The sequence below is a fragment of the Rhamphochromis longiceps genome, linkage group LG12, assembly GCF_057381845.1.
Source record: "Rhamphochromis longiceps isolate RC_006_pf linkage group LG12, R_longiceps_female_GT1.1, whole genome shotgun sequence".
In the NCBI taxonomy this organism is placed as follows: domain Eukaryota; kingdom Metazoa; phylum Chordata; class Actinopteri; order Cichliformes; family Cichlidae; genus Rhamphochromis; species Rhamphochromis longiceps.
This window is the reverse complement of record NC_140568.1, coordinates 26504006-26516862: the sequence shown is the minus strand read 5'-3', so window position 1 is coordinate 26516862 and position 12857 is coordinate 26504006. Positions and strand designations below refer to the sequence as shown.

Sequence of the window (12857 nt, the reverse complement as noted above, 5' to 3'; positions counted from 1 at the left end):
AAATTACATCTACTCTGTCGTTACGCTGTCTCAGTTTTCTCCTCCCTCCCTCGGCTGCTAATGTGTCTGCTGTAAATTGCGCACAGCTTCAATTACATGACCTGCATCCACTCTAATTTCTTCTGCTGTGAAACGTGACTAATGTTGCCTCATTGCATGTTGCGTAATCTTTCATTGTTTCTTTGGTTTGGCGACAGTGAAGAAGACTTTGACAAATCTAACTTCCTTTTTTTGTTGAGCAAATTTGAACCTTGCAGACTGAAAAAGATGAATTTCTGGCTGGTTGGAAATTGTTTTTTTTTGTTTTTTTTGTCGTTATCCCATATGGGAAATATGTATCTGGTAGTGAACGTTATGTATGTCTGCTTTAGAATTGCCTTAATCCACACATCCCCTTCACTTTAAGTTCATTGTTTCACAGATGACTCACGTTACCACCTGGTGGGCGTCTCCCAGACAAGTAATCACATTTCAGACTTAACTGCTGTACAATCAGCTTCACTTCTTTGAGGTTCTCATAGACATGCTCTGCATGTATGTTGATAAAATGAAATGATGAGAGCAATTTTGTGCTCTTAAATGACTTATTTGCATCAGGATCTCAGCAAATGTTACATTTAGTTAGTATGGTTTGTCAGACAAATTACAAAAAGCTATTTAAGCTGTATGCTGTGAATCTTCACAATTTTTTTTTATATGGTGCAAGTCTACAGTTTCCAAAATGAAGTGACTTTCTGCCAACCTTCATAGCAGATATTGATCATTCAACTTGAGTCTTAAATTTTTGTGGGTTTTTTTGTTGTTTTAAACCACTGACATCTGTATTGCTCCTTGGCAACCAGATGGATTCACACTTCCCCACAATCTTGTTACAGGAACCATTTTATGGGAAATGTCTGCATTATTCGATTACTGTTCATTGCCCTCCTTGTGTTTCTCCTGGTAGTTTCCTCCTGTGTGCTGAGCACATCAGACTGAAAGAAGGAAATGAATCAGAGCCTTCAGATGCTTCAGTTTTATCTTTGTCACAATTTCATGATTTTGTTTTTCCTTTTTAAAAAGTCCCACCAGTCTTTATGTTTGAACCAAGTTAAAGGTTATTTATTGTTGGATTGAATGTCTACAATACATCGACATATGCTGTATGGTTTTTATTTTTTGGTAGCACTTTAGAATAATGCCATACTATCAAACATTATTAAGGTATTAGCAAGTGACCAAATTCATCATTTACATAGCATTACTCCTCCTTAGTATGGCCTTTATAAATACTGATATATTATTATGACTATGATTATTACTAGCAGTGATGTGGTAGCAGTGATAGCTGTGCATGATGGATAAACATCTGTATTTATAAACGGCATACTAAGGAGAAGTAATGACATACAAATGATGAATTAAGCACTTACTAATGTTTCCTAGTGTGGCGTTGTTATAAAGTGCTGCCAGTCTTTTTCTCATGACAGTGTACTGAAATGGTTTCCTGTTTTCAAAATAAACACATTCTCTATATGCTGTTAATATATTCTGAGGTCGTGTCAAGTTAAAGAGAACTGTCTTATGCAAAGATTTCCACAGGGATCTCTTTCTTTTGCCCGTTTTTATCCCCACTAACATCAGCACAGTGTCAAAGTGAGCTGTCACTGACACCTGAGATGCAGTTGCTGTTTGCCACAGTTGGTGGTGGGGAGTCCATGCACTTGGCCAGCGAGGACTTTGGTCACAGCGGTACGCCGTCTGACAGGTCAGAATGGTTTGAGCCGAAGCTGTTGATGTAGCTGAGCTCTGTGGGTATGGGATTTGTGGGCTCCTTGATCACCTGTGAAAGGCAGAAGATGTTATTAGACAAACATCTCACAAAATAGTCCCTAAAAATAAGAAAACAGTCACCAAAACACAGCTATACAGTTGTATGATTTGTGCCTGGAGCAAAGTAATGAAGCCAGTGAGTTTCACAACGTGTGTTAGAGTCTCATGGTTATTGTCCATAAAATGACAAATGTAGCCCTGACTTTGACCACAGTTAAAGTGAAGACCCATTAGCTGACCATTAAGTCTATGCTTGATTAAATCTTGAACAATATTGTAGGAGCAGCGATTCTTGTGAATTGTGAAAAGATATACAACAGACGCCTCCCCATGACCTCAGCTCATCAGTCCTTCAGGCTGATGAGCTAATAATTGACAGCATTCTCCACAAGACCTGGAGACAAACTAGATTTCTTCTCTGGATGGACGATTTCATTCTATTTATAAAAGTCTTCTACTGGATATAGAAGCAGATTCACAAAAACAAATGAAACTGAGTTGCGTTTAATGAATAACGCTCTCTTTTTTTTACTCACTTCATCAAACTTTCTCTCACTATAGACTTCATTCTTGTCGATAAATGTCAGCATGATCCAGTCGCAGATTATTGTGCACTACAGAGAGGGGAGATGAAGCAGAATAACAGTTACACTAATTGAACGGTGCCGCTTTAATGTCTCAGGATAAAAACAAATTAGTCAATACTCACAATCCCAACAGAAGTCATAGCAGTCACTGTGCTGATGATGGTTGGAATAGGACTAAATTTACCAGCCTGCACAAAAATGACACACAGTTGTTATGGAGTTGTACATCTAGATAGATAGATTTTTTCTTTGTTCCCACACTCAGTAGACTGAAGCACTTGTTTATAGGGGGTCCTCTGATTGTTGCGGTGTTCCCTGTATTATTGTAGAGTCTTTAGCTTACAGCACGTTGAGGTGACTGTTGTTGTGATTTGGCACAAATTGAATTGAAATATTGGGGGAAAAAAATCGTAGAAAATTGAAAATGTTTGTAATACTAAAGAGTTAATTCCTAATAAACAAAAAAAAACATAACATAAAAAAATATATTTTGATAGATACAACAATAAGCAGGTCTAAAGTAGAATCTACTCACATGTCCATGAACTATGATGTCTAGACGGATACCAAAGGCCTTGATTAGTGTCCGAGTTTCTTCCCCATCCTTACTGTAATATTTGGCAAACCTGTAGAATTACACATAAATTATTACAACAAGAAAAAAAAAACAGGTGAGCACAGCAGAAGAGCGTTTTAAAGACTGTTTTAAAAATAAAGTATAAAAGTCAGCGTTGGACGCCGGTGCTAACCTGTAATAATAACCAGCGTCGGGCAGATCCTTTCGGAGGTCAAGGCGACGGAACGAGTATGTGGGTTTACAGTGTGAGGGATCCAGATCCAAGTTACACTTCCAGTTGATGAAAACACCGATCACTCCTCCCTGAACTCAGACAGCATGACAGTAGTCATTTTTAACCCTCGTGGGTGCCATTCTTAAGACATCATGTAAACAGCAATAGCCCAGGAGAAGAATATAAAGTATTCAAACTTTATCAGTAACACAAATGAAATACGTGCCTGAGTACTTTCTGGGCAAATCCTAAAATTAATCTTGGGAAAATTCAAACACCAAGACACCAATCAGATTAGAATTAACTAATGAGAAATTTGTATAGAGACGGCACAAACCATAATGATATTACCACATAAGAATCTGCAAAACTATAAAATAAGTTTCATATTTACTGAAGTGTTACAATAGCTGATTTGGGACAAATTGCAAGAATGGCCTTTCTGTCTAAGTTTTATATGTCTATTTTATGTCTATATGAATTTTATTTATAGAGACATAAATTTATTCTAATTTCTATTGTAATTCTAAGATTTGTTCTAATTTTAGATTGCTGGCTGGGGGTTGATGTTGATCCACACATTTTTAAATGAGAAACACTCTCCACAAATGAAATATTGTGAACACCATGCAGTGCAGGCATCATACTCACGGTGTTACAGAGCTCACTAAAATTCTCCCTCGCTTGTGCTGCGATGTATCCCAAGCGGAAGATGGGACAGTAGGGGTCACGCTCCTCATCATAGTGACACTTATTCAGGTATCTCTTAATGTCTCGCTTGTTTCGGGCATCCTTAATGTTTCCCCTGCCAAAGACAAGAACATCAGTATCTGCAGCTTAAATGTCCAGAAGTATTAACTTCTATGTGACCCTACCTCAGCACTTTAAATTTGGGGAAGTGGATAGAGTTCCTGATGAACACTGTGAAATTGATGGCCTCCTCTAATGGTGGTTCTCTGTTGAAGACAGCAAATATTTAACATTTCCTTAAAGTGACCTTGAAGTGGTTCTTGCATCTGGTTCAGGTTACACAATTTGTTTGACTGGTTTGGTCATCATTTGGTCAAAGTAGTGACCAAGCAACTGATAATATCTTGTCTCCAAGGAAGCACAGTCGATCTGTTTTCTCACATAGAGAAGGTTCTTGGTTCTTTCATAAAGCCCAAAATATGTGAACTTTATTGTGTTTTACTCATGTGGATGTGTCTTGATGACTAGGTTTTTTTTCCAAGCTGTATTTAATGATGACTTAATATTTAATGCTTTACTAATTTTTCTGCTTTGCCACCTGTCTTTTTGTCAAAATCATGCATCAAGCCAAATCTCTTGTAAATTTTACTTTTCACTCTTGCTGCTATCATAATCACAAATCACCTCTGACACCCTCCACCCTGCCTGCACTCTCCTCTTCGCCTCTCTTGTGCACTGTGGATTTAAATGTTTTTAAACAGGTTTTTAAACTCATCTTACTTCACTACCTCTCCTCCTTGCAGCTTCACTGTAACATCTGTTTCCCTCATTTACACACGCATTCTGTTTGCTTCCACTGACTTTAATATCTTTTTTCTCCAGAGCATACCTCCACCTCTTCAGGCTCTTTTCCACCTGCTGCCTACTCTGAGCACAGATCACAATGCCTTCTGTGAACATTACAGTCCACAGAGACTCGTGCCTGACCCTATCTGTCGGCCTGTCCACCACTGCAAACAAGAAAGGGCTCAGAGCCAATCCCTGATGTAATCCCACCTCCACTTTAAAAACATCTGTCACTCCTACCACACAACTCATCCTACATATTCTTCACCGGCCTCTCAATTCCTGAAGACTACTAAAAGAAATTACAAGAAAGCTTGGCTGAGTGTGTTCAGTAAATATTGACTTTCAAGCTTGTTAGGACTGTACCATTTTGTTTTTGCCTTCATTTCCATGTATGTTTGCACATGTTTTAATAAATCGCTGCACCAATTCGTATTTTATTTCATGTTAGTTTCCCATGTTTTTGGATATTTAGGCTCAGTTTGAGTCTGTTTAGAACTTATATGGATTTTTAGAGCAATGCATATATACCTGACATGATGCTGATGATTCTGTAGCACCCATCTTACCGTACTACAGCGTATTCCTCAATCGGACACCAGCTTTGTATCTCACAGGTTTTAAAGGTGTGGTTGTAGTACTGAACACATCTGCCCGTCCTTCTGCCTGTAGGAAAGTGTTTGAAACAAAGGGTGGCAAATGCAAACCAAAAAAGGCATGAAGAAAAATTAGATGAGAAGTGAAAACATTACCGTGGCCACTGAAGTTGACTTCCCCTTCAACGCAGTCAGAATCGGTGGTGCAGTTGGCATTGGCAACATTAAAATGCTAAAGTGAATAGAGAAACATGTCAGTGATGGGAGGGAAAAGGTGTCTTTGTTACTCAGTAGATTTTAGTTGACCTCTCACCTCAGCACAGGTGCCTTGTCTCTGATTGAACGTGAATTCTCGTCTCAGTATTGTGCTAATCACATCGCCACCCTAAACAAAAAGGGGGAAAAAAGACTTAAAGTGGTTAACTCAAGCATGAGCTATGCAGCACAAGTTTAATGAAGAAATCACCTCTGAGGGTTGGGCATACTCCACAGTGTCCAGGATCTCATCTCCATGAATTGCTGAGCCTTTCATGAGAGTATAAACAGAGCTCTCTGGACGGGTTTCGCTCTCTTGGTATGCTTTCTGACTTATAAAGACATACCTTCAGGATGATAGAAGAGACAGCGGTAATATCACATTTTCTACCATGATGTCAGTTTTTATTGGAGGTGTCATGTTACACTGGATCTGCTCAGCCCTCTTTGCTGAAGCCAAGAAAAGGTAATGATGTACTTTAATTCAGGGCATTTCGTTTATTTCAAATCTGAAACACTTTACATCTGTTCTCCTTGGATAGCATTTAAATCTCTGATAATATAGAGAGGGGATGAGCCACACTCAGTTGGATTGTTGAATTTTATGCTGTTAATTGCAAATGAGATGCATTTCCTCCCCACAAAACTGCACTACATGAGTTCAAATTTAAAGCCGTAGTGTATTTATTTTATCTGCATGAATATTATTCATTAAAAATTTTACTGTAATTAAATTTAAAAGAACCAACAGATCTAACAGAAAAAATGTAGAAAAGACAAAATAAACCTTTGAATTTCATATATTGTCCACACACCTGGTCATTAGACATGCAAAAGTACAAACATGAAGCTTACCATATGAAATAAGTGATCACAAGAAACTGAACACCCCTGTAAATTACGCCAAGAGTTCTGTTCTTAACCACCATCACCTTGGGGGTCTCATAGTCCCAAAAGCCATGAATATACTCCTTCAGGAAGTTATGTAGCCCCATGATGATTTTATGGCACGTTTCCGTCATATCCTCAGATGTTCTTGTGAAGTCTTACGATTGAATCTGTATATTTAGCTTTAAATATCTGTCATTGTGTCTTTTTCTCCGCTCCAGCCTGCATTTCTCTCAAGCATCCCTGGCACCAGCGAGTGAACGAGAGAGTAGGGGGTGGGGTCCTGATGTGGTTGAAAGCAGGCTTCGTTTTTTTTTTATGCCACTCTATTCTGATAAATCAGCTTTATGCCTGGATCAGCTTCTCCCTGTACAAGACTCTTTTAACTTTCATTTTCTTGTTATTAGTTTTTTTATCTTTCTTTTTTTTTAAATAATGGCTTACTTTGCACATAAACAGTTTTTAAATTGTCGATTTTAAATTGAAATGACTGGCTTTGACCCCTGTGTGTTGGTCTGGATGTTTATGGTCAACTGTCAAACCTGCAGAAAGGTATGATGAAAAAAGGGATGCCAAAGAAGTACAATAACCTGTCCATACCTAAGGTCTTAGAAACTGCCAAGCAAAGACTCGCAGCCTTGGGTAGCTGCTTGGAAAGGTATACCAGAAAGACTGAAGCCAGGAGAATAAACCATCCAAGGCACTCTTAGTGGCAGGGAAACAATATGAGAACAACAGCCCCACCAATGCTGGAGACCTAGCAATACTGGAAGACCATGTGGGGGATGGATGCAACCTATAGCAATAATGCTCAGTGGCTAGTAGTAGACATCCGAGAAAGGGTCTTAAGCATGAAGATTTGGACAGCACCAGGCCTTGACATGATACACAGATACTGACTAAAGAAGCTAGAAAGCCTCAAGAAAGCCTCTGACTCAATGACTCACACGTGGATCCTGGAATGCCTAGAACTGTACGAGTACTTTTACTAATCAATCAGAGCATTCGGAGTGCTTTATACAGCATCCTTCATTGACCCATGCACACCCATTAATACAAGCCCTTTTTCTATACTTAAGTGTTTTCTATCTAACATTCACACTTGGATGGATGCATTGGAGGTGTTAATATCTTGCACAAGAATATTTGGTATGCAATCTGGAGCAGCCAGGGATCAAACAACCAAGAATCCAATTAGTAGGTACTCTAGCTTCTGAACTACAGCCAACCCTGTACATCAGGAAGGTGCCAACAAATGACCATGTGCTTAGCAAACACTTCAGGCATCAGAAACATGAGAAAGAAGAAGAGCAAGAAGGGGAACCATCATGGAAGGACAGGCCCCCGTACAGTATGTACCACCGGCAGATAGAAGAAGTGTCTATTATCAAGAAATCCAACCAATGGCTGGATAAAGCTGTACTGAAAGACAGCACAGAAGCACAAATCATGGCAGCGCAGGAACAAGCTGCAAGTACAAGATCCATAGAAGCCATGGTGTACCACACCAGCCAAGACCCCAAGTGCAAGCTGTGCAAAGATGTCCCTGACACAATCCAACACATAACACCAGGGTGCAAGATGGTAGCAGGTAGCGCATGCATGGAATGCCATAACCAGGAAGCTGGTATATACAGATATGTCTGTGTCATTTATGGTCTGAAAGTAGTGGTGAACAAAAAGAGGAAGACGGCCATAGTGATAGATGTAGCTAGGATAGCATCATCAGAAAGAAGAAGCTCAAGAAATACCATGGGCTGAGAGAAGAGCTCGAGAAGATGTGGAGGGTCAAGGCAACAGTGGTCCCAGTGGTAATCAGAACACTCAGGACAGTGACTCCCAAACTGGGCGAGTGGCTTGAGCAGATCCCAGGAATGACATGATCACTGTCCAGAAGAGTGAAGTTCTGGGAACACCAAAGATACTGGACAGGACCCTTAAGCTCCCAGGCCTCTGGTAGGGGAGCCAAGCTTGAAGGATAAAGCCTGCCTACAGGGCGAGTGGGGAATTAAAAAATAAATAAATTAATTAAAAAAAAAAAAAAAAAAAAAAAAAAAAAAAAATATATATATATATATATATATATATATATATATATATATATATATATATATATATATATATATATATACATCCATCCATCTTCATCCGCTTTATCCGAGGCCGGGTCGCGGGGGCAGCAGCCTAAGCAGAGAGGCCCAGACCTCCCTCTCCCCAGCCACCTTCTCCAGCTTATCCGGGGGAACACCAAGGCATTCCCAGGCCAGCCGAGAGATATAATCTCTCCAGCATGTCCTGGGTCTGCCCCGGGGCCTCCTCCCGGTGGGACATGCCCGGAACACCTCACCCAGGAGGCGCCCAGGAAGCATCTTTGTCAGATGCCCGAACCACCTCAGCTGGCTCCTTTTGATGTGGAGCAGCAGCTCTACTCTGAGCTTCTCCCGGATGGCCGAACTTCTCACCCTATCTCTAAGGGAGAGGCCAGCCACCCTTCGGAGGAAACTCATTTCTGCCGCTTGTATCTGCGATCTCGTTCTTTCGGTCACTACCGAAAGAACGAGATCTGATCCCACAGTCCCACAGGCTAACCAAGCCCGATAGGACTCCTTCTTCAGCCTGGTGGCTCCCTTCACCTCTGGTGTCCAGGCACCAACCACCTTGCGGCCGCAGCTCAATGCAGCAGCTTCGGCAATGGAGACGCTGAACATGGTCCATTCGGACTCAATGTCCCCAGTCTCCCTCGGAATGCTGTTGAAGCTCTGCCGGAGGTGTGCGTTGAAGATCTCGCGGACTGGGGCATCTGCTAGACGTTCCCAGCACACCCTCACTACGCGTTTAGGTGCACCGGGTCTGTCCAGCGTCCTCCCCCGCCACCTGATCCAACTCACCACCAGGTGGTGATCAGTTGACAGCTCAGCCCCTCTCTTTACCCGAGTGTCCAGAACATATGGTCGCAGGTCTGGTGATACGATTACAAAATCGATCATCAACCTGCGGCCTAGAGTGTCCTGGTGCCACGTGCACTTATGGACACTCTTATGTTCGAACAGGGTGTTTGTTATGGCCAAACTGTGATTTGCACAGAAGTCCAATAACAAAACACCGCTCAGGTTCAGATCAGGGAGGCCGTTCCTCCCAATCACGCCCCTCCAGGTCTCGCTGTTGTTACCCACATGAGCATTGAAGTCTCCCAGCGGGACAGTCTCCAGGTGGAGCACCCAGACTCTAAGAAGGCTGGGTACTCCGAACTGCCACTCGGCACATAAGCACAGATGACAGTCAGGACCCGTTCCCCGACCCTAAGGCGCAGGGAACAAACCCTCTCATCCACCGGGAAAAACCCCAACGTACCGGCCGCAAGCCGAAGGTATGTTAGAGTACCCACCCCAGCCTGCCGCCTCTCACCAGGGGCAACTCCAGACTGAGACAGAGTCCAGCCCCTCTCCAGGAGACTGGCTCCAGAGCCCAAGCCATGCGTAGAGGTGAGCCTGACTATATCTAGCCGGTACCTCTCAACCTCACGCACTAACTCAGGCTCCTTCCCCACCAGAGAGGTGACATTCCATGTCCCTATTGCCAGTCTTGGCAGCCGGGGGATCAGTCTGCCAGGGCCTCCGCTCCTGGCCGCCACCCGGCACACAATGCACCCGACCCCTATGGCGCCTCCTGCGGGTGGTGGGCCTGCGGGAGGATGGGCCCATGTCTCCTCTTCGGGCTGTGCCCGGCTGGGCCCCATGGACTAAGGCCCGGCCTCGGGCACCCTCCCCGGGCCTGGCTCCAGGGCGGGGCCCCGGTAACCCTATGCCGGGCAGGGTAAACTGTTCCCTCGATGTTCTCTTCATAAGGGTCTTCTGAATCGCTCTTTGTCTGGTCCCTCACCCAGGACCAATTTGCCGTATATATATATATACAGTGGGGCAAAAAAGTATTTAGTCAGCCACCGATTGTGCAAGTTCCCCCACTTAAAATGATGACAGAGGTCAGTAATTTGCACCAGAGGTACACTTCAACTGTGAGAGACAGAATGTGAAAACAAAATCCATGAATCCACATGGTAGGATTTGTAAAGAATTTATTTGTAAATTAGGGTGGAAAATAAGTATTTGGTCACCTCAAACAAGGAAAATCTCTGGCTCTCACAGACCTGTAACGTCTTCTGTAAGAAGCTTTTCTGTCCCCCACTCGTTACCTGTATGAATGGCACCTGTTTGAACTCATCATCTGTATAAAAGACACCTGTCCACAGCCTCAAACAGTCAGACTCCAAACGCCGCCATGGCCAAGACCAAAGAGCTTTTGAAGGACACCAGGAAAAGTATTGTAGACCTGCACCAGACTGGGAAGAGTGAATCTACAATAGGCAAGCAGCTTGGTGTGAAAAAATCAACGGTGGGAGCAATCATCAGAAAATGGAAGACATACAAGACCACTGATAATCTCCCTCAATCTGGGGCTCCACGCAAGATCTCATCCCGTGGGGTCAAAATGATCATGAGAACGGTGAGCAAAGATCCCAGAACCACACGGGGGGACCTGGTGAATGACCTGCAGAGAGCTGGGACCAAAGTAACAAAGGTCACCATCAGTAACACACTACAACGGCAGGGAATCAAACCCCGCAGTGCCAGACGTGTTCCGCTGCTGAAGCCAGTGCATGTCCAGGCCCGTCTGAAGTTTGCCAGAGAGCACATGGATGATACAGCAGAGGATTGGGAGAATGTCATGTGGTCAGATGAAACCAAAGTAGAACTTTTTGGTATAAACTCAACTCGTCGTGTTTGGAGGAAGAAGAATACTGAGTTGCATCCCAAGAACACCATACCTACTGTGAAGCATGGGGGTGGAAACATCATGCTATGGGGCTGTTTTTCTGCCAAGGGGACAGGACGACTGATCCGTGTTAAGGACAGAATGAATGGGGCCATGTATCGTGAGATTTTGAGCCAAAACCTCCTTCCATCAGTGAGAACTTTGAAGATGAAACGAGGCTGGGTCTTCCAACATGACAATGATCCAAAACACACCACCCGGGCAACAAAGGAGTGGCTCCGTAAGAAGCATTTGAAAGTCCTGGAGTGGCCTAGCCAGTCTCCAGACCTCAACCCCATAGAAAATCTGTGGCGGGAGTTGAAAGTCCGTGTTGCTCGGCGACAGCCCCAAAACATCACTGCTCTCGAGAAGATCTGCATGGAGGAATGGGCCAAAGTACCAGCTACTGTGTGTGCAAACCTGGTAAAGACCTGTAGTAAACGTTTGACCTCTGTTATTGCCAACAAAGGTTATGTTACAAAGTATTGAGTTGTATTTTTGTTATTGACCAAATACTTATTTTCCACCCTGATTTACGAATAAATTCTTTACAAATCCTACCATGTGGATTCATGGATTTTTTTTTCACATTCTGTCTCTCACAGTTGAAGTGTACCTCTGGTGCAAATTACTGACCTCTGTCATCATTTTAGGTGGGGGAACTTGCACAATCGGTGGCTGACTAAATACTTTTTTGCCCCACTGTATATAGCTATATATTTTTTCGATAAAGCTATAAAGGTAGCTCGTTTGAGTTTTGGACGAAATGCATTCTGGGATATTGCGTTTCGTCATTTCGAGCTGATTGGAGACCAAAACAGCCAATCTGATTTTTTTTTGCATCCAAGTCTGTGATTGGTTGGTTTTGTGGCACAAATATAACGGTGTACAGAAAGAGTTGAACGCGAATGGGCAGAAATGTTGAGAGCGCAAGCAGCACATTGCGAGCAAGCGCAAATGCAAAAACTGAGCGAGAGGGGCTGCTATTGTGTGTGTATGGATAATAGCAAACACTGAAATACGTTTTTTGCACGCAGCAATGCATTTTGTTCACTCAAATTTAGCTTTTCTTCCCTCAAAATAAATTTCTTCTCAAAATGCAACCTTTGCACCTGCAATTTTTTTTTTACGTGTGCTCAGAATAGTGGCACAAAAATAACGCCATAATTTTGAGCTTTTAAAGATGAAACAAGAACTGGGTGCACAAGTTTGAATTTATTTTGGATTTTCTCTAATCCACACAGGTTCAAAATGATACACACAGGCTTAAACATATACGTACACTCGGTTAAATCTTTTAATAAATGACGCTGACAGTTCTATGATGACCTATGAACTTATTTTTAGTGATAATGATTGGCTACAAGTGGTAGTTTCTCTTTCCAGCATAAAAAGGATTTTTTTAAAAAAGCACTTATTCTATTGACCAATTCTCAGAGTGATGGAAAAGTCCAATACTGACCCTTATAAGTCAGGTCTGTGCTGGGAAACAAACCAAGATAACTGAACTCTATCAAGTGTGAGGCTGAGGTGTAACTTGCTAAGTGACATTGAACTAATTATAAGTGGGGCTGTATGTATTT

At 42.5% G+C, this 12857-nt stretch overlaps 1 protein-coding gene across 1 annotated transcript; it reads right to left on the bottom strand.

The window, feature by feature from the left end:
- Positions 1–239: 239 nt before the first annotated feature.
- On the bottom strand, positions 240–8191 carry p2rx2 (purinergic receptor P2X, ligand-gated ion channel, 2). Its single transcript, XM_085425443.1, has 12 exons — positions 6433–8191; positions 5789–5924; positions 5636–5707; positions 5479–5554; positions 5296–5392; positions 4066–4146; positions 3842–3995; positions 3149–3279; positions 2935–3025; positions 2522–2587; positions 2349–2426; positions 240–1822 (listed from the first exon to the last, which is right to left on the bottom strand). Exons 1-12 carry the CDS (start codon positions 6597–6599, stop codon positions 1724–1726), a joined length of 1248 nt encoding a protein of 415 aa, XP_085281569.1. The 5' UTR covers positions 6600–8191; the 3' UTR covers positions 240–1723.
- Positions 8192–12857: the final 4666 nt, after the last annotated feature.

Excerpts from the sequence above, each read along its gene's own strand:
- p2rx2 (XM_085425443.1), bottom strand. The coding sequence starts at position 6,599 with ATGACGGAAACGTGCCATAAAATCATCATGGGGCTACATAACTTCCTG. Across the intron at positions 3,996-4,065 it reads CCCAAATTTAAAGTGCTGAG|GGGAAACATTAAGGATGCCC; the intron begins GTAGGGTCACAT and ends TGTCTTTGGCAG. Across the intron at positions 1,823-2,348 it reads GTGAGAGAAAGTTTGATGAA|GTGATCAAGGAGCCCACAAA; the intron begins GTGAGTAAAAAA and ends TGCCTTTCACAG.